This window comes from Bos taurus, chromosome 6 (genome assembly GCF_002263795.3).
Source record: "Bos taurus isolate L1 Dominette 01449 registration number 42190680 breed Hereford chromosome 6, ARS-UCD2.0, whole genome shotgun sequence".
NCBI classification, from domain to species: domain Eukaryota; kingdom Metazoa; phylum Chordata; class Mammalia; order Artiodactyla; family Bovidae; genus Bos; species Bos taurus.
In genome coordinates this window covers 86,949,014-86,974,702 of record NC_037333.1, presented here as the reverse complement: position 1 = coordinate 86,974,702, position 25,689 = coordinate 86,949,014, and the positions used below count along the sequence as shown (strand labels likewise).

The 25,689-nt window shown below is 39.8% G+C and overlaps 1 protein-coding gene across 3 annotated transcripts in view; it reads left to right on the top strand.

Annotated features, from left to right (window-relative positions):
• GC (GC vitamin D binding protein) overlaps positions 1 to 23,604 on the top strand; it is a 55,964-nt gene extending 32,360 nt beyond the window's left edge. The window contains exons 12-14 of one of the 3 annotated variants that reach the window (XR_234992.4): positions 5,782 to 5,833; positions 9,001 to 9,034; positions 10,710 to 10,886. Coding sequence is in view for 2 of the 3 variants with exons in the window: in XM_005208092.4 (XP_005208149.1) it covers positions 5,782 to 5,814 (33 nt within the window). In the remaining variant the exon portion in view is untranslated. 3 annotated transcript variants of the gene reach the window in all.
• Positions 23,605 to 25,689: the final 2,085 nt, after the last annotated feature.

Sequence of the window (25,689 nt, the reverse complement as noted above, 5' to 3'; positions counted from 1 at the left end):
CTCCATTTAAATATCTGAAATTTGTTTTCTCCTAGAGGCAGCCTATTTCACTGCCCAGTAGCTTGGTTTATGATAACATTTTTTTTTTCTCTAAAACATGATATTCCCCTCATAATTTCTGCTGAGTCTGGTCTGGCTTTCTTTACCAACTAGAAAATGTTATTTTCTCGGTTCTCTGGTAGAGGTTCTTTTATATTTCAATGGTTTTCTGAAAGTTAGGCTGTGAAAAGTTTTGTTTGTATTTAAGTCTTGGTTATACATACTAATTCTTTTACATATTTTGGTGGTTTTATTTTTTATTATTCTGTGTGTGTGTGTGTGGTGTGTGTTAGTTGCTCAGTTGTATCCGACTCTGTGTGACCCCATGGACTGTAGCCCACTAGGCTCCTCTGTCCATGGAATCTTCCAGACAAGAACACTAGAGTGGGTTGCCATATCCTCCCCCAAGGGATCTTTCCCACCCAGGGATCTAACTGGATCTCCTGCATTGCAGGCAGATTCTTCACCATCTGAGCTTTTTTACCTTATCAATTTAACAAGTTGAGCTACATCACATTACTCATTTTTGTGCTCTATTCCCGAAGGCAATGGCACCCCACTCCAGTACTCTTGCCTGGAAAATCCCACAGACGGAGGAGCTTGGTAGGCTGCAGTCCATGGGGTCGCTAGGAGTCAGACACAACTGAGCGACTTCACTTTCACTCTTCACTTTCATGCATTGGAGAAGGAAATGACAACCCACTCCAGTGTTCTTGCCTTGAGAAATCCCAGGGACGGGGGAGCCTGGTGGGCTGCTGTCTATGGGGTCGCACAGAGTCGGACATGACTGAAGCGACTTAGCAGCATACCCTTGGAAATTATAATTTCTTCTCCAGTTTCAATGCATACCCTTCAAATCCCAAACCTATCTGTCAATCTTCCTAGTAATAATTTGTAAAGCCAGAATTCTGGAATGAAAAGGGTACAATAAAATAAAAAGAAGCCTATTCTTAAAATTCTGCTGAGAAACATATCATGTTAATCTTGCATTAAAGTTCAAAACAAGGTTCTAAAAAAAGTGAATTATTAGGAAATTTTGATCGTTACTGGCATTAAAACATCTATCATAAAGAAACTAAATCCAACAGTTTTTCTTCCTTTACTAACAACTGGCTTTGGGTAATATGACAACTGAATCTAGGTTGCCTTTACAAGAAGTAAAAAAAAAAATTACCTTTCCTAGAAGCTATTTTCTACCAGGAGAATTTGCTATGAGGGTCTCATTCAGTCACTAATAAAAAAAAAAGAAAAGAAAAAAACCTAACTCCTTTTTTTTTTTTTTTTTTTTTTACATTCTGTCAAAAATACCACTTTGCTAACCAGTCCCCAGTCCCTTTACCTGTTCATCCACACCCACTTTCCTTTTTGACCTTGTACAAGGCAAATAGAGCTGTATGCGTGAAGCACATACTTCCTTCAAGCCTGTTCCTTTTCATTTCTTTAACTTGCTTTTCAGTATATTCATTATAATACATTGCCATTTTAAGACTTTTTTTTCATATTTTCAACAACCATGGTGAGAACACAGTTTTGTGATGTTCTATTTTCTTGCTTTATAACCAGTAAATTTATAGCAGTGCTGCGGCTGAGTAGCCAAACTTTCAGAAATTGCTAAAGGACAGTGAGATGAATGAAGTTGAGCTACTCATGGATAAATGATTTTTTAGAGCCCTGGGAGGTTAGACTCTCTGGTATTTCTGTTAGCCTTTTGATGGTCTCTACATTAATGTTAATATCATAGCTAGGTAAGTGAGCTTACCTCTGACTTCAAGTTAAGGCAAAATCTGTTAGAACAGACTTTAATTCTCAATGCTTAGTGTAAGTATTTGTCCCACTCACCCTATAATTTGGATTATAGTTTATCATCAAATCTCCTTGTCCTATATTTGCTTGAAAGTTTTCTCCTTAAAAGCGGTACCTGTGCACCACATGCACACTGAGTCATTTATATCCACAGATCCACCTCTATCTGCCATTCTACACATGCATGGCACAGTGGCTAGAGGAGTGGCAGAAAGGGCCTCTGAACCATACTAAATTAGTGTTTAATTATGTCATCTACCTCTATCTACTCCCTCACCTTGATCTTGAAATGACCAAGAAATAGAACAGTCAGTATAGCTTTCTTTCAGCTTTACCACAGCACTCAGAAGTCATTCCTTTTTATTCTATAGAGGCCCATTGACTGCAGAAAAACTTACAGTTGCAAAATTAGGCTTGATTTTTTTTCTCTCCATCATTCAGTCAGGTCATTCCTATTCATGACCTGATAATATAGCTTCTGAAAACTCATCACTACATTATCCCTAAGATGTCCCAACAGATTTCCCAAAGTTTTCAGAAAGCCACTGTCATATACTGGATTTGATCATTAAAATTTTTTAAAAAATCAATTTCAAATCTCCATGAACAGCTGGGCAAAGAGGAGACCAATTCTTCTCTTCCCATCCCTTTCCCCTTCTGCCTCCTCTTTCCTTTCTCTCACACTTCAGGAAAAATGTTAATCTCTCAGTATAAGTAGTTTTTATAATCGTCAATATCATAGCTATCATTTATTAAACCATTACTATTTGTTAAGCAGAATATTAATAGCTTTACATGTATGTATTTGTGGAGTGATCTAAAGCAATTCCAAATGTTGGGTACCATTTTAATTCCCCTTTTATGAGTGGGTTGAGTAGATATATGGAGGTTAGATGATGTTAGAAAAAAACATAAGTTTATTTCACATGAGTCTGTTATTCCATGAGATTGTCAGCATTTAGCCCTAATTTACCTAATAATGGTGAAAATAAATTATCAATACCAGAAAACTATTAATTACTGACTGGAAGTCCAAAATGATTGTTAAAATAGTAAAACTGATACCAAGTTAGTAGTATCACTCTGAATTCCATTCATCCTAGTTCCTTGGACTCTTTTTTCATTAGTTATACGCTTCTGTTTCAACAATACCTTTTGAATGATTCTAATTTAAAGTTTTTTATCTCCCGATCTTAAATAAGGTAATTCAGACACTACTCCCCAGCTACGTTTCTTTCTCCTCCCCTTAAAGCCAAGATTCTTGCAAGAATAGTATACGCTCTCATTCATCACACCTCCTATGAATTCCTCTACCCTTTGCAGTATGGTACCTGAAGCTGCTATATCACTAATGACAAAGTCACACTGAAAATTCCTTGGTAAGTCTGACAGTTTTTCAGCCCTTACCAGCCTTCTCTGTAAAACACTTGATACCCACAATGATTTCTTCCTTCTTGCAACAATTGTCGTCTTATCATATTCTACCTTTTTCTCCTATGGTCCTTCCCTTCTCACTGTCTTTAGTATTGTCCCCTTCTTCTACCTACAATTTAAACTTCTTTTCTTCCAGAGTTTTTTCCTTCATCTTCAATTTTCATGACATTACATTTTCCCTGAGCGTTCTTGTCCATGGACATGTGTTTAATCTTCAAACCTCCACCTCCAGGCAGAATCTCTCCCCTCAGGACCAAGATTTTCATCCAACTGTCTATGGGGGCTCTTATCCCACAAGAAATTCAAACTCAACATGCCCAAAGTCTTCCCCTAAAAAAGTCCTATTTCCCTACATTTATAAATACCATCACCATTCACCCATTGTCTAAAATAGAAACAGTAATCTTTGCCTTCTACATACATTCAACTCAGTTCCAAATCCTATGAATTCTAACTCTTCAATATCTCTCAGTAAATACCTTCTCCTATATTATCAGTACTTAGTGAGGACAATGAAAGATGGCATTTCTTGCACCATGCAAAGAAAATTATGATACAGCTCTGCTGTAGTGTCTCGGAAAAGAAAAATAGACAAAGGGGAGACACACTTGCCTAATTACAAAGTAGAAAATGACTGGATAAAAACTCATACTCAATGGCTTCCCTGATGGCTCAGAGGGTAAAGAATCTGCCTGCAATGCAGAAGACCTAGGTTTGATCCCTAGGTTGGGAAGATCCCCTGGAGGAGGGCATGGCAACCCACTCCAGTATTCTCGCCTGGAGAATCCCTACAGACAGTGGAGCCTAGTGGGCTACAGTCCATAGGGTCGCAAAGAGTCAGACACAACTGAGCAGCTAAGCACAGCACAATTTAGGCAACATTTTACCTAGATTACAAGCTGCCCATTGGTCTCTCATCTCTAGTCTTCCTTAAGTGTCTCACACCCAATCCCCTCTCTATACTGAGGTCAAAATAACCTTTGTGATGCACAAAATGGTAAATACATTTTAATTCCTCTCCATCACTTCTAAATTATGTCCAATTTTTGTTTTTTTCTAATCAAAAGAATTTGGACCTTGGTTTCTTCTCCAAACTGGTCGTGACTTATTCTTATTGCTTTGGCTCTCCTAAACAACTTGCAGTTTCCTAAGTAAATTAAGCTTGCTCTTTTTTTTTTTTTTAACTTATTTATTTTTATTGAAGGATAATTACTTTACAGAATTTTCTTGTTTTCTTTCAACCCTCAACGTGAATCAGCCATAGGTATCCATAAATCCCCTCCCTTTTGAACCTCCCTCCACATCCCATCTTGCTAGGTTGATACAGAGCCCATGTTTGAGTTTCCTGAGCCACACAGAAAATTCCCATTGGCTATCCATTTTACATATGGTAATGCAAGTTTCCATGTCACTCTTTCCATACATCTCACCCTCTCTTCCTCTCTCCCCATGTCCATTTGTCTATTCTCTATGTCTGTTTCTCCACTGCTGCCCTATAAATAAATTCTCCAGTACCCTTTTCCTAGATTCTTTATATATATGTGTTAGAATACAACATTTATCTTACACTTTCTACTAACTTCACTCTGTATAGTAGGCTCTAGATTCATCCACCTCCTTAAAACTGACTCAAATGCACTCCTTTTTATGGCCAAGTAATATTCCATTGTGTATATGTACCACAACTTCTTTATCCATTCATCTGTCAATGGACATCTAGGTCACTTCCATGTTCTAGCTATTATAAATAGTGCTGCAATAAACAATGGGATACATGTGTCTCTTTCCATTTTGGTTTCCTCAGGGTATATGCCTAGGAGTGGGATTGCTGGGTCTTACCTCAAGGCTTTTGCATAACTCAACCCAGATTGCCCTATTCACACACTATAACTGGCTCAATCCTTCCACAAGCTTCAGGATTCAAATTAAACATCAACTCCCCTGGAACCCAAGCTCATCTGCTATGAATTAATATTCTGTGCACACCCAATAATTAGCACCTATTAACTCATGTCATTGTTTCTTGTCTTTTTTCCTGGAATACTGTAATATAAAACTAAATAAATATGCTGCTGCTGCTGCTGCTAAGTCGCTTCAGTCGTGTCCAACTCTGTGCGACCCCAGAGACGGCAGCCCACCAGGCTCCTCTGTCCCTGGGATTCTCCAGGCAAGAGCACTGGAGTGGGTTGCCATTTCCTTCTCCAATGTATGAAAGTGAAAAGTGAAGGTGAAGTCGCTCAGTCATGTCCGACTCTGTGCGACCCCGTAGACTGCAGCCTACCAGGCTCCTCCATCCATGGGATTTTCCAGGCAAGAGTACTGGAGTGGGGTGCCATTGTCTTCTCCAAATAAATATGAAGGATGGTCAATTAAAAATTTAATATAAAACTGTATTTTGACAAGAATCATTTCATATAAGCAAGGTTCAAAAAATTTTTATTCCTTCTGAATGATGTTATCTTGAAACAAAATATCTCATGATTTAAATAACATTTTTCATTTCAGATTGATGCTGAAATTAATACCCTACAGTCCTGATGCATGTGTACCATCTTAAGTAAGTATAGTTGTTAAAGGCAGCAAAGAACCTAGCTTTGTACTATGTATTTTTTTTAATCATAATAGGAAGGAGATTATTTGTTCAAATTATTTATTCTAACAATTATCTAGTCAAATGTATTTTATACATGAGAATATTAAGCATATGGAGAAGTTAAGGAACTTAAACAAGAATATACAACCAACTTCTGACATATTTAGGACTAGAGTCCTAGTCCCCAGCCCAGTACTTTATCCATTATAACCCCACAGCTAAGATAATGACCTCATAGAGATCAGGGGTCTTGATGCATTCAGCAGAAAAAGCTGAGTTTGAAGACAGAATCCATCAAGTCTTCAATAACATGGCAGTATTCTCAGGAGGAAAACGACATTCCTCAAGCAAAAGCAACACTGTTGAAATACTGCCACTTGCTTTTTTCAGATAGTACATTCTCAACCATTAAAAAAAATGTCTGATGAAGACATTGAGCATAAAATAACTTAGATAGAACCCAGTACCTTAAACTGAGGTGACCTTAACTCTGCATTTTTACAAAACACATTTTCTCTTCAAATTTAATTGTATTCATTTTAAAGATATTGCTTCTGAGACTTTTTTTAAATGACTAAAAACAATGGTTTATCTCAAATCTTAATTAAACTGAGGCTTTTCAATTATATAAAATTTTAATTTTTCTGATTTCCTGACACTGTTTCCTAAAATGCTTATGGAAGGAAAAGCCATCAACTCATGAAATCCAAGCTTCCAACTCTCAACAATTTGAATCATTAGAAAAAGCAAAATAGAAAATTAACATTCTGAGAGGTGATGCAATGAGATTAATCAAGGGAACTCATTTTTGGACTCATCCAATCTGGTTTAGAATTCTGTCTTTGTCTTTGTAAACTTGAGCAAGTTACAATCCCTAAAGCTAAGTTCCATTTTCCATAAGAAGAAAAAAGTGTAATATGTACCTTTCAGCATTGTTGTAATGATTAACTGAAATGATGATGTATTATGTACAAGTCCCAGCAAATAGTAGCAGAAATACTAGCAAAAGTTTTTACTGCTGTTGCTTCTACTGCTGATAAAACTGTTGACTAAAGAAAAACACACAACCTGACAAAGTTGTGAGTTATGTTTTATTTGGGGACTTTACTAAGAACTACAGTCCAGGAAGATAGCCTCTCAGATAGCTAAAAGAACGTCTCTGAAGGGGTAAGGGAGGAGCCAGAATATATAGGCATAGGCTTTTTTTGTTTTGTTTTGTTTTGTTTTTGCTGAAAAAGCAAACATATAGTAGAACATCAAAGATGACTGCTATTTACAAAGAATAGACATCTCAAGTTAATGATTTTAGTTCTCTCTGTTGTATGAGAAGATGCAACAATCTGGGGTCATTGAAGTTTTCCCATTAGATATACATCTTAACTCTCTATGACCAATGGCTAGAATCCAGAACACTGAAAGTTTTCGGTTATTCTCCATTCTAAATCTTTTCAGGGCACACTGTTAGCACAGCTAAAGTGTCTGATGGTGGGCAACATTTATTGTTTCCTGGAATAGCAGGCAACATTCTTTGTCTAAAATATGAATCGAAACTAAAGCAAGTTTCCCTCTCTATATATTCTTTGAGCTCTAGCATATGAATATTATGTCCTAAAGGGAAAGTAAGTTCACTGAATAATTTCTGGAGAAAAAGGCCAAAAGCCATACCTGAAACTAATGTGTTATGTCACTTACATTGTTCAGTCACTCAGTCATGTCCAACTCTTTGCAGTCCATGGACGGCAGCATACCATCCTTCATTACCCCTCACTATCTCCTGGAGTTTGCTCAAATTCATGTCCATTGAGTCAATCAACTCAATTTCACTTATACCTCAATGAAAAAAATGAAAAATCCAGGTTACCTGAGTGTAAATATTATAGAGTTAAAAATAGTATATGGTCTCTATTGCTGCTAAACTAATCTTTTTCCCTCATTTAAATTAATCCAGTGTCCCTTTTGGAGAGGGCAATGGCACCCCACTCCAGTACTCCTGCCTGGAAAATCCCATGGATGGAGGAGCCTGGTGGGCTGCAGTCCATGGGGTTGCTAAGAGTTGGACATGACTGAGCGACTTCACTTTCACTTTTCACTGTCATGCATTGGAGAAGGAGATGGCAATCCACTCCAGTGTTCTTGCCTGGAGAATCCCAGGGACAGAGGAGCCTGGTGGGCTGCCGTCTATGGGGTCGCACATAATCGGACATGACTGAAGCGACTTAGCAGCTGCAGCAGCAGTATCCCTTTATTTCAACCCACATGTAATCTCAATAGAGTTAAAAATCTCAGTACACAACAGCCACCTCACCTCCCACCCTTCAAGGTACCTCTAGCTATTGTATATGAAAGCTTTGCCTTTGAGTTTGTTTTAACCGAATTATTTTTCTGTAGGAACACAGTGCATTTTCTTGGTGTCTCATGCATATTCACATTCTTTCAGTCTCTGGGACCACAAATTGGAAAAGAGGTATTCTAAGAAAAAGAGAGGGAACACTAATTTGAAGAATTAAGAGTTTTGTTTTTTTTTTAACCTGACAACTTTCCAAAATACACTTAATGCTAGCTAAATCAACAGGGTAAGTTTTTTCAGTGACAGATTGATGAAGGTTCTAGTATACTGATTACTCTGGTTCTAGTAATTAACTCGATCTTCCATAAAAGATTTTTCAGTCATTTCTCTCATATTAGTATTTTTTCTATTATTGCCTTTGATTAGTCCTACGATTTCTGTATCACCCAACTGGCCACCCAGCTACCATTTGATCATCTAGAAGGAAGTCCTAAAAAAAAAAAAAATCACTCACATGTTCCTTCATATGCTTCCACAATGTGTATTGATTCTTTCGGGCTCTATTTACTTAATGCATATTTATTATAGTCACAATCTGCAATTATAAAGGGTTATATTAGGAGCAGTTATATGTCCTTGAAAGAGCAAATTATAACTTGCTCATAAGGTTGTGAGACTAGAGCATTTGATGTCTAAAAATAATGATGCCACACTCTAAAAGTTCTATTAGGTTTCCAGAACACAGCCAGCAGATTGTGGTTCTTGGGTTTCAGGGAGAATTCTGTAACTCTGTAGGACAATAGTTGTTGTAAGTTGCTAAATCCAACTCTTTGCAACCCCACAGGTTATACATAGCCTACCAGGATCCTCTGTCCAGGGTAAGGATACTGGAGTGGGTTTCCATTTCCTTCTCCAGGGGATCTTCCCCACCCAGGAATCAAGCCCATGTCTCTTGCAGTGCAAGCAAATTCTTTACCACTGAGCCACTGGGGAACATTCAATTAGCAGCATTGCCCAAAAACAACAGTTCCCATTGTGAGCTGCTCTGAATCCAACACTTGACTTTGGTTCCAAACCAAGTAGTGAGCACTTGTCAGACCTCTCTCCCTCCCCATAGACCAGCCTTTTCTTCATGTTTTAAACCTGACTTGTCATCTTGACAATTATTGGTCCCCTTCCCCGTAGTCAATTTCTTCTAGAACACATCCATTTCCTTCCATTGTTTTTCTTACTAAAACAAGTATGCTCTGGGTGACAGCAGTGGCATGTTATTTAGTGCAAAGCAGTTCCTAAAACTGTTTAACTTTGGCTGCCTATGTATTTTTCAGTAAGAACCTACCCCTCTCTAGAGACCTGAAAAACATGTAGAAGCTGAAGCTTTTGTCTCAAGGTGTTCCTCTCCTTAGGTACATGTCCAATTCATGTCTTCCACTCAGTAGTTTGATGTTATTTTATCTTAACTAAAGTCTTTATAAACCTGACTCATCATTCTGACAGTTATTGGTCCCCTTAGTCAGTTTCTTCAAGCCTCCAAATGGACTGTGATCACATTTGCATGCCCCATTGGAGAGGGATTTGCTGTCTTTTAATAAGTCCCAAGAAGCCAGTTATCTTTTCCCTCCAGTTTTGGGAACAATTAGTGTGCCTTGGGTTGCCAACAGATAAAGGAGTCGGCTCATGCTGCAAAATCGGGAGGGAGGGAAACTACAACTAGAATGACACTCAGCAACGTCCAGTGCTGACACAATGAGAGAAATGTGAGAAAGGAGCACAGAGGGGCCTCCTTTCTCATCCTCCTTCCAAGGCACACACCCACTGAGGGCAATGAAAGATGGCACTTCTTGCACCATGCAGAGAATTATGATACAGCTCTGCTGTAGTGTCTAGGAAAAGAATAGACACGGGGGAGACACTCTTGCCTAATTACAAAGTAGAAGGTGATTGGATAAAAACTCATACTCAATGGTGACTCAGCAGTAAAGAATTCGCCTGAAATGCAGGAGACGCATGTTCAGTCCCTGGGTGGGGAAGATCCCCTGGAGAAGGAAATGGCAACCCGCTCCAGTATTCTTGCCTGGGAAATCACGTGGACAGAGGAGTCTGGCAGGCTATAGTTCATGGGGTCACAGAGTTGGACACAATTTATTAACTAAACATCACACTCAGTGAGTTATTAAAATAACTACTGAACTTTTATCTCAGTCCCATGACTGAGGAGCCTCATGTGCCATTGGCTGCTGCTACTTTTCCCTCTGACAGTGATTATTCTTACTCATACATCAGAAAGTTACATACATAAATTAGTTCAAATTAAAAAAAAAACAACACTGTATGATGTACTTAGCCAAACAGTGATGGCTTTATATTGAGGTCTTGGGAATTTCTTACATTTACTCAAGACCCATCAAGTGGGCCAGAGAGGATATACAGGTCACACTAGACAGGTTTACATCTATACATAATAACCCGACTTTATGTGCATCTGTTGAACTGGAGGATGATTGGCGTCCATTAGCTCTGTTTTCCTAACATATATTTCCATGGTTCTCACAGACCTCAAGCTGGAAGCACTCTGGGAATGACAACTGCTGGCCTAAACTCAGCAACACCAGAGCTCCTGGGGAGACAGCTAGGATACTCCCTGCTTGTTTTCAGCTACAATATCCTCATCTGATGTTAAGCGTGATGATTTGTTACCAAAATAAATTGAAATATAATGCAAACCATAAATGCTACTTTGCCTGATGATACAGTGTCAGTCTCCAGCACTGTTTCTCTGACCTCCACAAAGACACGATAGGAGGCAACTCCAGCCCACCAGCCCTTGCTTTCTTCTAGATCTACAGTGGTCTTCTAAGAGATTCACAGCAGAAGCATCCACTTTACAGTTCCCAGCACACTGAGCTCCATGGCTTGATTGCATCTCAGTCTTAATATGTACCATTAAGAAAAAGTTAATAGCCTTCTACCATAAACAGCCTGGAATAGCTCACTTCTTAAAGAAAAAAAAAAATGTGTTTTTAATTTAAAAACATATAACCTCCTGTGGATATTTTCTTGCTTTTAGCCATAAGTTGTATGGCTTTAGTTAGGCAGTATCTGGCTTGCAAAAAAAAAAAAAAAACTTTGTGACCTAAACAAGTTTATTGTTGCTAAAGAAAACTCCTTGGAGCAATTGATTAAGTCAAAGTTCTAAAAATAATAATTTCTGCTTAATTCCATTTACCATATACATCCTATATGATATTCTTTCTACATGCTTACTTTGCCCAGGGAAACTGAAAGTGTTCTAACAGATTTTGCTTTGAAAAAAAGATCATATTTTCAGAATAAAGACTCCTTGGAAACCAATACAAGCCAAGGAAAGTCTTCTATATTTACAGTTAACTGCTTCAAGGAATTGGAATTCATCTCATGGTAGATGTAGAGTTTATGGTACAGATGAAGCATATTTTATAGCAAATATAACTGGAGTCATAGTAACGAAAATCATCCCTGGTCCCCTCTCGAGATGCTAAGTCCCAGCAGGCTGCACTGCATTAACTAGAGGAAGATCAGGTGCCTACGAATTGAGACAGCAAATGCCTGCCCCCTGTGGCTTCTACAGTAGAATGTGGTGTTCTACCTCACACAGATTCCAAAAGGAGAAATTAACCTCAAACAGGGAAGTTGTTTAGATGATGCCATGAAATTGAAAAAAAAAACCTACCCACTACATACATAAGCAGTATTTTTTACTTTTTAAAGTTCTTTTTTCACTTCTAAAATTAGCTGGTAGCTTCAAAACAAACTCTAAGAAGAAAACAGCACTGATATAAAGTATGAGAAGAATGAGACTCCATAAATGAGTTCAACAACAACAAACAACATGAGAGAAATGAGACTCCACAAAGGTGGGTGAGGGGCCCAAGGCAGCAGAGTTAGTATTAAAAAAAAAAATAAAACTTAAATTCCATTTCCAACATGCCATGCAAGATTCATGGGTCCACCTGAAGAATACACTCCCTGATCCAATTAGGTTTGGTATTACAATACAATATTTGTCCCATGAAGAACCACAACTTAGAGTATAAAATTTATTCTGTCTACATTCAACCACTGACCTCTTTTCCTTCAAATATGACCCAGACTTATTCAAAAATTCAAAAATCTGAAAATAATTTTGAAAAATACTGCTCTGCTCTTATTTGAGAGGTTGCAGTTACAAATTATTCATGAACTGCTTACAAACTGGTCCCTTTTGGTGAAGTATTTTAATGCCTGACCAGGTAGAAATGGGCGTCTTTTTACCACTAAGTAGTCAAGTAAATATTACATGATTGGTTGAAGTAGTGTTTTTATGGTTCCCCTGGATATATTTTCTAACAAACTCTCAACACCTTCCCCCATTTTTCAATATTAAGAATCATGGACCCAGATAGTCCATCATTTTTGTACAAGAGTTTCAAAGTTTAGACTTTATATGTATAATTATGCCTGTATTTGTTCAATTTGGTAAGAAAAACAGGCCTTTGAGAAGCCATTGCCATAATTTATGCTTATATCCTAAGTGCTTCCCAGTATTAGGGACACTTCTGAATTTCCACCTACGATCAACCATGGCTGATTTTACTGGTTAATGTCTATAATATAAGTAGTCCTCAACTTTTTATACCTTCCAAATCACCTTCCTTCAAAAACACTGATCGTCATGAGAGAAACAAACCAAACAATGCTTTGTTTCTGAGAATGAAGTTCACAAACTATCAGCCGGGCATTCTCCAAGGAAATAAAACTAATAGGAGATAGACTGATTTATGATTAAAACTGACTCACACAGTCATGGAGCTGGCAAGTCCAAAGTCCGTGAGGCAAGCCAACAGTCTGGAAACTCATGTGTGTTGCCCTCTTAAGGTGGAATTCTCCCCTGAGAAATCTGTCTTTGCTTTTAAGACCTTCGGTTGATTGATAGTCCATGGGGTTGCAAAGAGTCGGACACGACTGAGCGACTTTCACTAAAGCACTTTTGTTTCTTAAGAATTTCCAGGTGAGGTATTCACACCTTCTTGACCTGAGATGTATTAACACCACAAGCACTAGTTTCTACAAAAATCACCCCCCACCCCAGTCAATAATGTGTTAATACAGCAATCCTGTGCAGACCATTAGAGGTAATGGTTCTCAGGTAAGGGTTTAAGAATTGCCTGTGGGATACCTTAGGCAGGAAAATACAGAACATTAGTCCTGCAGTTCGAAAGACTTTAAACTTTGTAAAGAGCAACAGCAATAACAGAAGGCTTGTGTGATGGTTAAATTTTAGGTGTCAACTTGTCTAGGCTATGGTGCCCATTTGTTTAGTCAAACATTAGTCTAGATGTTTCTATAGGTATTTTGTAGATGTGATGAACTCTCCCACCAGCTGACTTCAAGTAAAAAAGATTACCCTTGATAATGTGTGTGGGCCTCATGCAATCAGTGAGTGAGAGTCTCTTAGTCGTGTCCTACTCTTTTTGACCCCATGGACTATCAGTCCCTGGGACTCTCCAGGCCACAATACTGGAGTGGGTTGCCTTTCCCTTCTCCAGGAGACCTTCCTAACCCAGGGATCAAACCCAGATCTCCTGCATTGCAGGCAGATTCTTTATCAGCTAAGCCACAAGGGAAGCCCAAGAACACTGGTGAGTTTAGCCTATCCCTTCTCCAGGGATCTTCCCAGCTCAGGAATTAAATGAGGGTCTCCTGAATTCAGGCAGATTCTTTACCAACTGAGCTATCAGGGAAGCCCAAGGTGCTTTATGTGGAGATTAGAATATAAAAACAACAAGGAAAAAGCGATCCAATTATGTCATTTAATTCAACAGTCATACACTCGAATGAAGCAAGAATTAAATCAACTTAACTGTTTATTTCCATTTGGTGATAAATAGCTAACAATAAAGACTTCCCAAGTAGCTCAAGTGGTAAAGAATTTGCTGGCAAATGCAGGAGACTCAGGTTCAATCCCTGGGTCGGGAAGATTCCCCTGGAGGAGGAAATGGCAACCCACTCCAGTATTCTCACCTGGGAAATCCCACGGACAGAGGAGCCTGGTGGGCTACAGTCCACGGGGTTGTAAAGAGTTGGACATGACTGAGCATGCACAAACAGGTGGCTAACAATAAACAAGAAGGCTTAGCAGGTTGTTCTTTTAGGCCTCTCAGTTCAGTTCAGTCGCTCAGTCGTGTCTGACTCTTTGCGACCCCTGGACTGCAGCACGCCAGGCTTCCCTGTCCATCACCAACTCCCGGAGCTTGCTCAAACTCATGTCCATTGAGTCGGTGATGCCATCCAACCATCTCATCCTCTGTCGTCCCCTTCTCCTCCCAGCATCAGGGTCTTTTCCAGTGAGTCAGTTCTTCGCATCAGGTGGCCAAAGTATTGAAGTTTCAGCAAAGTATTGGAGTTTCAGTTTTAGGTCTCTGAGTTCCCTTTTATGTACCTCTCCCCACCAGATAGTGAAGGACAGGGAAGCCTGGCATGCTGTAGTCCATAGAGTGGCAAAGAGTTGGACATGCCTGAGTGACTTCACAACAACCCCACCACAGAAGTCTCACACCCACCCATCCTATAGACCAAGTGATTCTCAAGCATAGCTACACATTAGAATCATCTAAAGCATTTCGAAGGGGAAAAATAATGAAACAGAACAGTGCCCAGGGCCCCCTCTCAGAGATTCAGATTTAATCAGTCTTGATAGAAGCCATGGTGCTACCAAGCTTGCAAGTCCTACTCCAGCAGCATGGCACCTTCCCCAATTAGAAAAAGGAAAGCCTCAGAGATCAACCTGTTAGGCCTCTCTTGGCTAAATGATTATACTGGAGAAGGGAAAATTTCCAATGCTGCTTTATCTCAATCTGCCACTGCATTTCAAAAATTCTGTTGAGTATGGAATGAAATTTTTGTCTCCCATTGTAGAAAATCCAGTCATAGATAGTCAAGTCAAAAGATGACCTTTCAGGACTTTGCTGGTAGTACACTGGATAGGAATCTGCCTGCCAATGCAGGGGACACGGGATTGATCCCTGGTCTGGGAAGATTCCACATACCGTAAAGCACCTAAGCCCGTGTGCTGCAACTGCTAAGGGTCTCACACCTAGAGCCTGTGCTCTGCAACAAGAGAAGCCACCACAATGAGAAACCCATTCCGCATAAATAGAAAAAGCCTGAGAGTGGAAAAGAAGACCCAAAACAACCAAAAAAAAAAAAGATGACCTCTCCCAGAGGCGATTTCTATCTTGTCCATTTTTTCCAGGACCTAAAATACTCTTTTTCTCATTAGGCCAAAAGAATACCTAATTGTTCTTTCCATGACACCCATCATCACAAAGCTCTTAGTGTCACGACTTTAGCCTTTTTTGGCAAGTTCTGGTTTACAATTAGGGATAGGACCTACTTACTCATCCATAGGTCAGGGGTTTGGGATTCCTTTATTGCTTCTACCCCAGTAAGAAAGTTTCTAGCAGTCAATCATGTTTCTGTGTCCTCACTTTCCAGGCAAGAATACTGGAGTGGGTTGTCATTTCCTCCTCCGGGGGAGTCTTCCCGATCCAGGGATCGAAACTGTGTCTCTTTCATCTCTTGCATTGGCAGGTGGATTCTTTACCACTGCGCTACCTAGGAAGCCCCTTTTAATATCAAAAGCATGGATCTTCATATCCCTTGCATATTGCACCCTGGAAAGCCTCAGGAGGGCTTGTCCATTTCAAATCAAAATCTTTACTGCCACCGTGTGGACGACAGATATAAATTCAGATGACTGTGCTGAAATCTATCCTAAAATCAGATACTAATAAAATTGATATTAACAGTACATAAAATCAGTCCTGAATATTCATTGGAAGGACTGATGCTGAAGTTGAAGCTCCAATACTTTGGCCACGTGATGCAAAGAACTGACTCATTGGAAAAGACTCTGAGGCTGGGAAAGATTGAAGGCAAAAAGAGAAGAGGGCGGTCGAGGATGAGATAGATAGTTGAGTCCACTGACTCAATGGACATGAATTTGAGCAAACTCCTAGAGACAGTGGAGGACAGAGAGGCCTGGCGTGCTGCAGTCCATGGAGTCACAGAGAGTCAGATGGGACTTAGCAACCGAACAACAATCACCTGGAATGAACTTACTTTGTGCTACAGCTCTTTATAGAACAACATGAAAAGCTTGGAGGCAAGTTAAAGACATGCAGAAGTTTCAACTTTTAGTCTCAGAGATTTTAAGTGTGTCAATTTGGCCACTTTGTGCACACACAGCAAATAATTCATCTAAATTTTTCATTTTGTTCCTTCGAATTTTTTAAATTTTAGGAAAAAATTGATCCATTTTGTTTCTTACAAGACAGCATTAGTGATAAAGTATGTCTTCTCAATATTAAACTCCCACCAAGATTGGTTAAAAGATGTTAAAAATAGTAATAAAAAAAACTTCACTTTTTACATACCATATTGCTTTTCAAAGGACTTTCCTACATTATCTTATCCAATCTTCATCACAGTCACATGAAGCAGATAATCCAGGTCCTAACACATCCAACTTACGGATAATGAATGCACTAATATCAAGCTAACAATGTCACCATGATCATGAACACTGATCTAACAGTAACAAAATTTACTTAGCACATTCCTTAAATCAGGGAACATACTGCTGTGTAATTGTGCCACTTCTCTACTGCTTAGTAACATGCCACCCTGAAAAAGCAGCTTAAAACAATAGCAATCATTATATATGCTTGCAAATCTGAGGTTTAACTGGACCCAGAGTTTCTCAGACAGTGACAGTCAGGCAGTGGTTGGGGCTGGGGCCATTTTGCAAGTTTTTCATTCATATAAACTAGCCTGGGCTGAAAGGAATCCAACAGCTGGAGTCTGAATAGTGGAACTCCTTGGGCCTCTCTCTCTAGGTGGTCTATTCAGGTATTCTCCACACGGTGGCGCTAATGGTAAAGAATCTGCCTGCCAATGCAGGCGACACAGGAGATGGGGGCTTGATCCCTGGGTGGGGAAGTTCCCCTGGAGGAGGAAATGGCAACCCACTCCAGTATTCTTCCTGGAAAACCCCATGAACAAAGGAGTCTGGCGGGTACAGTCCATAGGGTTGCAAAGAGTCGGACACAACTGAGCGGCTGAGCACAGCACCACCTGGCAGCCTCCAGGGAGCCAGACTTTGCACCAGGGGGCTGAAAGTTCTCATAGTGAATTTCCCAAGGTATGATGGCACATGTAATCGATCCTCAGGACTCAGGCAGCATCCTTGCTACCACATTCTATTCTACAGTCAGTGAAAAGACTCATTCAGTTACCAGGGAAGGTGAAATAGCATTGTTTTTTTTTTTTTTTTTTTAATGAATGCTGCTGCTGCTGCTGCTGCTGCTAAGGCACTTCAGTCGTATCCTACTCTGTGCGACCCCATAGACGGCAGCCCACCAGGCTCCCTCGTTCCTGGGATTCTCCAGGCAAGAACACTGGAGTGGCTTTTAATGAATGAGTATCACATAATTTGTAGATATTTAAAACCACTGTTAGTTTCATCGACCTCCATGAGCTAAGAACCACTATTATCCGCATTTTACAGATGGAGAAACTGAGGCACAGAGTGGTTAAATAACCCCTCTCAAGGTCGGCGACTAGTTTACAGTGTTAGAATTTGAATCCACATAGTTTGACTCCAGACTCTATACTCAACCTATATACATATCTTATTGACACTGAAATTGGTAGTTAGATACACACTGACAATTCCAAAGGGTATCCCAAAGGGTATTCTCAACCATAATTATCAAGTTAAAAAGTGGAAAAGCCTGTATTTATATTTCTCTTTATCCCATTTCCACAAGGAAATCAGATCTACCCAGGCTACATTTTGCAGAATATATTACCTTTTAAATAAACATTTATTGAGCATCTGGCCAGCATTTACAAAGGACATTCCCCACTGTCAGAGGAATTTCCACTCTAGAGGAAAGACCGGCATCTATACCCATAACTAGAGAGTAAATGACATCCCCCAAAGAAAGGAAATTGCAGAGGTAAGGGTTGGTCAGTGGCGAGTCTCCACATCTGAACGTCAGCACAGGTTCTTAAAGGCTTCCCTGGTGGCTCAGATGGTAAAGAATCTGCCTGTAATGCAGGAGACCTGGGTTTGATCCCTGGGTCAGGAAGATCCCTTGAAGAAAGAAATGGCAACCCACTCCAGTATTCTTGCCTGGAGAATCCCATGGACAGAGGAGCCTGGTGGTTTACAGTCCATGGGGTCGCAAAGAGTTGACATGACTAAGCAACTAACACTTTCTCTTTCTTTTCAGTTTCTTGAAGGTGATGCTGCTCTCTGCAATGAAGTCAGCTCAAGGGCAGGTTACCTTGTAATGCCCCTTGCCCATGCAAGAAGCATGTCATCTGTCTTTTCTTCTCTTGCATCTCACCAGCCAAGTCATCTTTCCTGAAAATTCCAGCTGGCAATTGAAGTTCAGAAGGACAATGAGAATGATATATCAATCATCAGCCTTTAGTTGAAAAATCACCATAAATTGTTTGGTTTTATCTTGTTAGTTTGTTTACCTTAGTGATAGGTAGGAAGATTACACATCAAAAATAGTAATTAAAATAAGTCATGCTGCCACATCTACAATCAGGCTCTGGATAAACAGAAATGAGACAGAATGTGTCTTCCAAGGTCATCAATAACCAGCTCTGGACTTTCTTTTGTACTTGTTACTTAATCCTCCTTTTTACTCAAATTCTCCACAGGGTTTCCAGTGTTCAAATCACAGTGATAATAATACTTTATATATGTTTGACACTTTTCAATGTATCTGTCCTTCGTCTAGCCCGGACCCTCCCCATGGGGCCAGGCATTCACAGGGCCAAAGGGACATGCACACCCAAGAATCCATTTTTCCTCCTTCCAGACCTTGCTGTAGGACACAGGGTGCAGAATGACTTGCAAAATTCCAGCACCTACACAGGCATCTTCTGCAGGCTGACCGCACTGTCAGCGGGCCAAGAGGGAGTTGTTTGCAGAAGATGTGGACAGGGTTCAGACACGTGGGCTGAGGACTGAACATGCGTGTAAATGAGATCATCAGAGACCTGGACAGATTGGACCTGGCAAAGAGACAGTAACAGGTCATGGGCTGGAGGCTGGCTTTCTGCCTTCTGCCAAGTTCAATCATAGAGCTCAGAGGACTCTAAGGATTTTAAACTTAAACCCGGATGTTCAGGTTGTTATGAAGACATATTTGCCAAACTAGGAGGATAGAACATATTTTATTTATTTAACGGCTTGTTAGCTTAATTTCAAACTTTTAAATATGTAGACATATGCTATATGGGCCTCCATTTGGATTCTTACACCTTGGCCTGCAGTTTTGGGTCCACTCTGTATTTTGCAGGTACTAAAATGAGTCAATTAAATGATTTCTTCCCTTTTTCCCCCACCACCGAAAAGCAGTTCCCAGCTGTCTCACCCAAACAGGTTTAACAACAAGTTACACCCAGGCTTATCAGGATGGTGACTTAAAGCAAGCTACTGGCTCTCTCTCCTCCAGAAGCAAGCCTGGAAATTGTGAAAGAAAATGAAAATGATTTGAGGGACTAACAACCATAATGATAATTATGAGAATCCTGGAGAGTCTGAAGGCTGGAGGATCCCCTAAAGGCTATCTTGAACTTGGGGACAGAGAGGAGAGGGAGGTTGAATTGTAATGGTTTCAACCCTGGGCAGAGAAAGCCAGAGGAAAGCTTCTAAACTCAGCTCATGCACTCAGAAAAGTTTAAAACTCTAAGAATATCATAAAAGAAAGCCTGAATGAATGAAAAGACAGTGTATGCTCCCACAGTCAATAACTCGCTATCATAAAAATATCAATTCTCTTCAAATTTATCTATAAATTAAATGCAATCACCATTAAAATTCCCAATGAATTTTTTATCAGTCATTCCAAATCCTTATTTGAAAATGGTGGACTTCCCTGATGGCCCAGTGGTAAAGAATCCACATGCCAAAGCAGGGGATATGGGTTCAATCCTTGGTCTGGGAAGATCCCGAAGCAGCTAAACCTGAGCACCACAACTACTGAAGCTGTGCACTCTAGGGCCCACATGCTGCAACCACCGGAGACCATGCACCTAGAGCCCATGTTCTGCAACAAGAGAAGCCACCACAATGAGAAGTCCAGGCACCACTGCTGCTGCTGCTGCTGCTGCTAAGTCACTTCAGTCATGTCCGACTCTGTGCGACCCCACAGATGGCAGCCCACCAGACTCCCCCATCCCTGGGATTCTCCAGGCAAGAACACTGGAGTGGGTTGCCATTTCCTTCTCCAGTGCATGAAAGTGAAGTTGCTCAGTCGTGTCCGACCCTCAGCGACCCCACGGACTGCAGCCCAGGAGGCTCCTCCATCCATGGGATTGTCCAGGCAAGAGTACTGGAGTGGGTTGCCGTTGCCTTCTCCAAAGACATAGTACAAAACCATACAAATAATTAACAGTGTAATAACATACAAAGAGTTAAAAAGAATAAAATAGGAATCCAGGATGTATATGGAAACCTAAAACATGATGGTAATGGTACCAGAAATCCATGTGAAAAAGTTGGATTGTTTTGTAAATGGCTTAGAATTTTTAAATTGTGTAGGAAAATTGAATTGAAACCCTACCAATTAGACACGCAAAGATAGACTGCATGCAAATGGTCTAAAGGCTTTAAAGTAAAAGATAATTCTCTGGAGTCAATAAAAATGTAGGGAAATATATTTGTAAAATGGGGTCAGGAACTACCTAATAAAGATTCAAAAAAACAAATCATAGGCAAAATATTGATGTATTTTATTACATCAGTGTTAAGGATTTCTGTTCAACAAAGGGTAAATTCCACAGACATATGCAGATGAATAATATATCTGCAAATCTAAAACCAACAATGTGGGGATTTCCCCAGTGATCCAGTGGTTAAGACTTCGCCTTCCAGGGCAAGAGTTGCAGGTTCCAGTCCCTGGTCAGGGAGGTAAGATCCCACATGCCTCATGGTCAAAAAACCAAAATATAAAACAGAAGTAATATTTTAAGAGATTCAATAAAGACTTTAAAAATGATCTACCATCAAAAAAAATCATTACAATATTAAATGGTAACCAAAAAGGCATTAAAATCTAGAAAATATGACAAAATCCACAGAGAATAAAAATACATTAATTGAATAGTTGAAGCACAGGGAAATTTTAGGGTGGTGAAAGTGTTTTACTGTGGTGGTAAATAAATAATATATTAATAAATTTTTCAAAACTCATAAAACTGTAAAATACAAATAATGAACCTTAACATATACAATTCTAAAGTCATCACTTAGGAGGTCAAGGATCATGAGAAAAAATAAGGACTGTGACAAGAGAATCTGACTGTATTACACATGTATGAAACAACTCCACTTTAAAGGATAAGGGGAAAAGATACTCACCTACATAACTTTAGAATTAATGAAGTCTTTAGGACTAAAGGCATAAGGAATTTCACATAAGCACTGTAGTTGCATTGATAAAGTTATTTCCCATGGGGATATACCAATGAGTTAACAATTCTGATACTGCAATACAGGTGTTCTGAAAGGGAACAATTAAATAAGTAGATGGAGGTCAGTAGGAATGAGGTTTCTCACCGTTGGAGTGAAAGTTTACAAGCAAATGAGGAGGAAGCTGAAATGATGAGTGTTGGATTAGAGTTGAAGATACCAGTAGGACACATGTTTAATTTAGGGACTTCCCTGGTGCCTCAGATTGTAAAGAATCCATCTGCAATGTAGGAGACCTGGGTTCAATCCCTGGGTTGGGAAGATCCGCTGGAGAAGGGAAAGGATACCCACTCCAGTATTCTGGCCTGGAGAATCCCACAGAGAAGACTGGTGGGCTACAGTCCATGGGGTCACAAAGAATCGGACATAACTGAGCGACTAAGCTCACACACGGGTGGCTCAGCAGTAAAGAATCTACCTGCTAATGCAGGAGACGCAAGTTTGATCCCTGAGTTGGGAAGATCCCCTGGAGAAAGAAATGGCAACCCACTCCAGTATTCTTGCCTGGGAAATCCCATGGACGGAGGAGCCTGTAGGACTACAGTCTAGGGGGTTGCAAAGAGTCAGACATGATTTAGCAACTAAACAACAACAGATGGTTACACACAGAAATATTTATACATGTGTGTCTGTACAGGGGGTGGTATACACTCCTGTGTTTGTTTGCTCTGAGAAGGCCTAAAGGAAACAATAGTCCAGGAGCAACGAACACACCCAACACTCAGATTTCGGTTTCTAATACCATTCTCCAACAAAGGGATCTAACAGTTTTTTGGAGAAATGGCTGTTCTAGGACTAGGGGAGGAAATATTGAAAATGAACATAGAGACTCTTGTAATGCCAGGAAGAATGAAAGTGCTAAAAAAACAACAACAAAAAAAGGAAAAGACCCACAAAGATTGGGGTAAAGTCAAAAGGACACAGGAACCAATGTAAAGAGTTTCCAGTGGTTATATCTGAAACAAAATAGATACACTGGTATTGGATTATAACCCAAAGTATAAACTAAATGTCCATAAACTAGTTCATTCTAATATAAATAAATGATTACATAAACTAACAAATGAGAGAGAAGAAATAAAACTCCCCCGCAAAAGCATTTCAAATAAATTATGAAGATATTCCTCCTTAAAGGGAGAGGGAGCATAACTCTCCATTCGTTAAGTGTAGACTTTGCCTAGTGATTTCCTTCCAAAAAGCACAATATGGAAAAGGAAGGGGGAAAAATAAACTTCACAGTCAAGAAGCCTGAAAAATTCTCTTTAGCCAGATGATCAAAGTCAACATCAACAGTGATAAATCATGTAGATAGTATGTACACTTGATGTGATGGAATGAAAACAAAATTCTACTTCTGGTGTCTTCCTCCTAAAAATCCACAATTCATGAGAAAAATATCACATAAGTCCCAACAAAGGAACATTTACAAAATATCTTGGACCAGTACTCCTCAAAACTGTCAAGGTCATCAAAAATTAGAAAAGTCTGAGAAACTATCACAGCCAAGAGGAGCCTAAGGAGACATGAAGACTGAGTGTAATGTGGTGCCCTGAATGGGATCCTGGACAAGGAAAAGTATATTAGGTAAAAACTAAGGAAATCTGAATAAACTGTGGTTTGTTAATTGTAACAAATGTAACACACTAATGTAAAATGTTGTTAGGGGAAACTATCGAGGTGGGGAGGGAATACGGACACTCTGTATTATTGGATCAATTTTCTCTAAATCTAAAACCCGTCTAAAATATAAAGGCTATTAATAAAAGTTCAGCTTATCAGTGAGGAAGCCGGGAAAGCTTGTGAGCATATAAAGAGATAATCACATTCATGTGTTATCAGAGAAATGCTAATTAAAACATTAGTGAGATATCACTTTGCCTCTGTGAGACTCAATGAACTTGGAAATCTGGATAATGCCAGCTTTGGAGATTTTTATTAGTAGATAAAAGAACCCTCGGTGTTCTGCTGGCTGGAGCGCAGTCTGGTGTACATGTTCTAAGAAGCCTTTAGTCACTTAATTACAGGTACAAAGTCTGACTCCACATTCCACACTAGGAGATGGATGATAGGTAGGTGGATAGATAGATACATACTAGATGATGGATAGATAGATAAAAAGAAATAGATCTCACATAGGTGCACAGGAGAACATGTAGAAGGAAGCTTTTGTGGAAACAGAGTCAAACAAAAACTGCATAGAACCCTAGCCTAGAAGAATAAACAGGTAGAACATGAGGGATGCATACCATGGAATATTATACAGATGTTAAAACATCAGAAGATATACATTTGGAGATATGAGTGGTCCTTAAAGTCACAGTGCTGACCAAAAATTAAAAGAAACACAATGACTTTTTTACACATTACTATCTACATAAATTAAAAATGCATACATGCAAAACAAAATTTTGTATTTAATAAGAACAGGCACAATGAAATTATCTGTAGGAAGTACATGGAATGGTTACTTATAGGCAAAGGGAAGTGGGATATGAGGAATGGGGATAAATTGGACAAGAGATGAGCCTTCCATGAACCATAGAAGATAACATGTATTAACTGCATATCAGTAACATTATTAACTAAATTTCTGCCCTGGAGGCCCAACAAGAAGGAAAATATATTCTAACTCAGATATGGAAATGAAGTCTGAAATCTCAGATGAGTTCACTCCCATGCATTAGATACTGTTCAGGTCCACGCTGTCCGTGGCTTTTCCCAAGACCTCTCCCATGGTCTGTGACAACAGTCGAGGGAGAGAAGGATATTACGTGGCTTCCTAAGGAATTCTACAGTGTAAGTCATCCAGGGCTCCAGTACTCAGGTCTTCATGGCAGAGGCCCAACCTGTCATTAAGAGTTCCTTCCCAGGGACCAGTAATGCCTATGGTCTCTTGCCCAGGAATCAGTTAGCCAAGGACTAAGCCAGAACTTAGCATTGTCTGTATGCTGTTGAAAATTGTCACTTACTCTTGTGATGCCAACAAAATTCTAACAAGTATAGTAAGAAAAAAGATAATGTTTCCCCCAGCATTAGACTGATTTGGGTCCTGCTGTGGTAGCATGGCCCCCACACAGTGCAGAGCAGGGTCAGATCCAACACATTCAGAGAAAACCCTGTTCTTTATAAGGCCTTGAAGAACTCTTCTCCAAGAAGCAGAATTAGTTCTAAATGGTTAGGATGGGGATTGGTTCAAGAGAAATGTTACCTGATTCATGATCCCATTGAGCTAAGCCTGGGCTTAGGTTACTTAAGATCTCTAACTAGGGTCAATTAGGAAGGATTATTTCAATAGCTGAAAATTATGTTTACTATGTGCCAGGCATTGTTCACAACGCTTTATCAGCACTATCCCAAAATTACACACACACAAACACACAGATACCTCTATGAGATAGGTTCAATAATTATGCAAATTTTATAAATGAGAAAACTGACACACAGAGAAATTAAGTGACTGGGTAAAGGCTGTGTGTGTGCGTGTGCTCAGTCATTCAGTTGCATCCAACTCTTTGCCCCTCGGACTGGAGCCCACCAGGGTCCTCTATCTATGGGATGTTCCAGGCAAGAACATTGGAGTAGACTGCCATTTCTTACTCCAGGAATCTTCCCCATCCAGGGATCAAAACCACATCTCTTGCATTTCCTGCATTGACAGGATTCTTTACCACTGCACCACCTGGGTGAAGGCTGTTGTTGTTCAGTCACTAAGTCGAGTCTGACTCTCTGCAGCCCCATGGACTGCAGCACACCGGGTTCCTCTGTCTTATGCTGTCTCTTGGAGTTTTCTCAAATTCGTATCCATTGAGTCAGTGATGCTATCTAATGATCTCATTCTCTGCCACTCCCTTCTCCTACTACCCTCAATCTTCCCCAGCATCAGGTGTCTTTTCCAATTAGTTGACTCTTCACATCAAGTCCTTCCAATGAATATTCAGGGTTGATTTCCTTAGGATC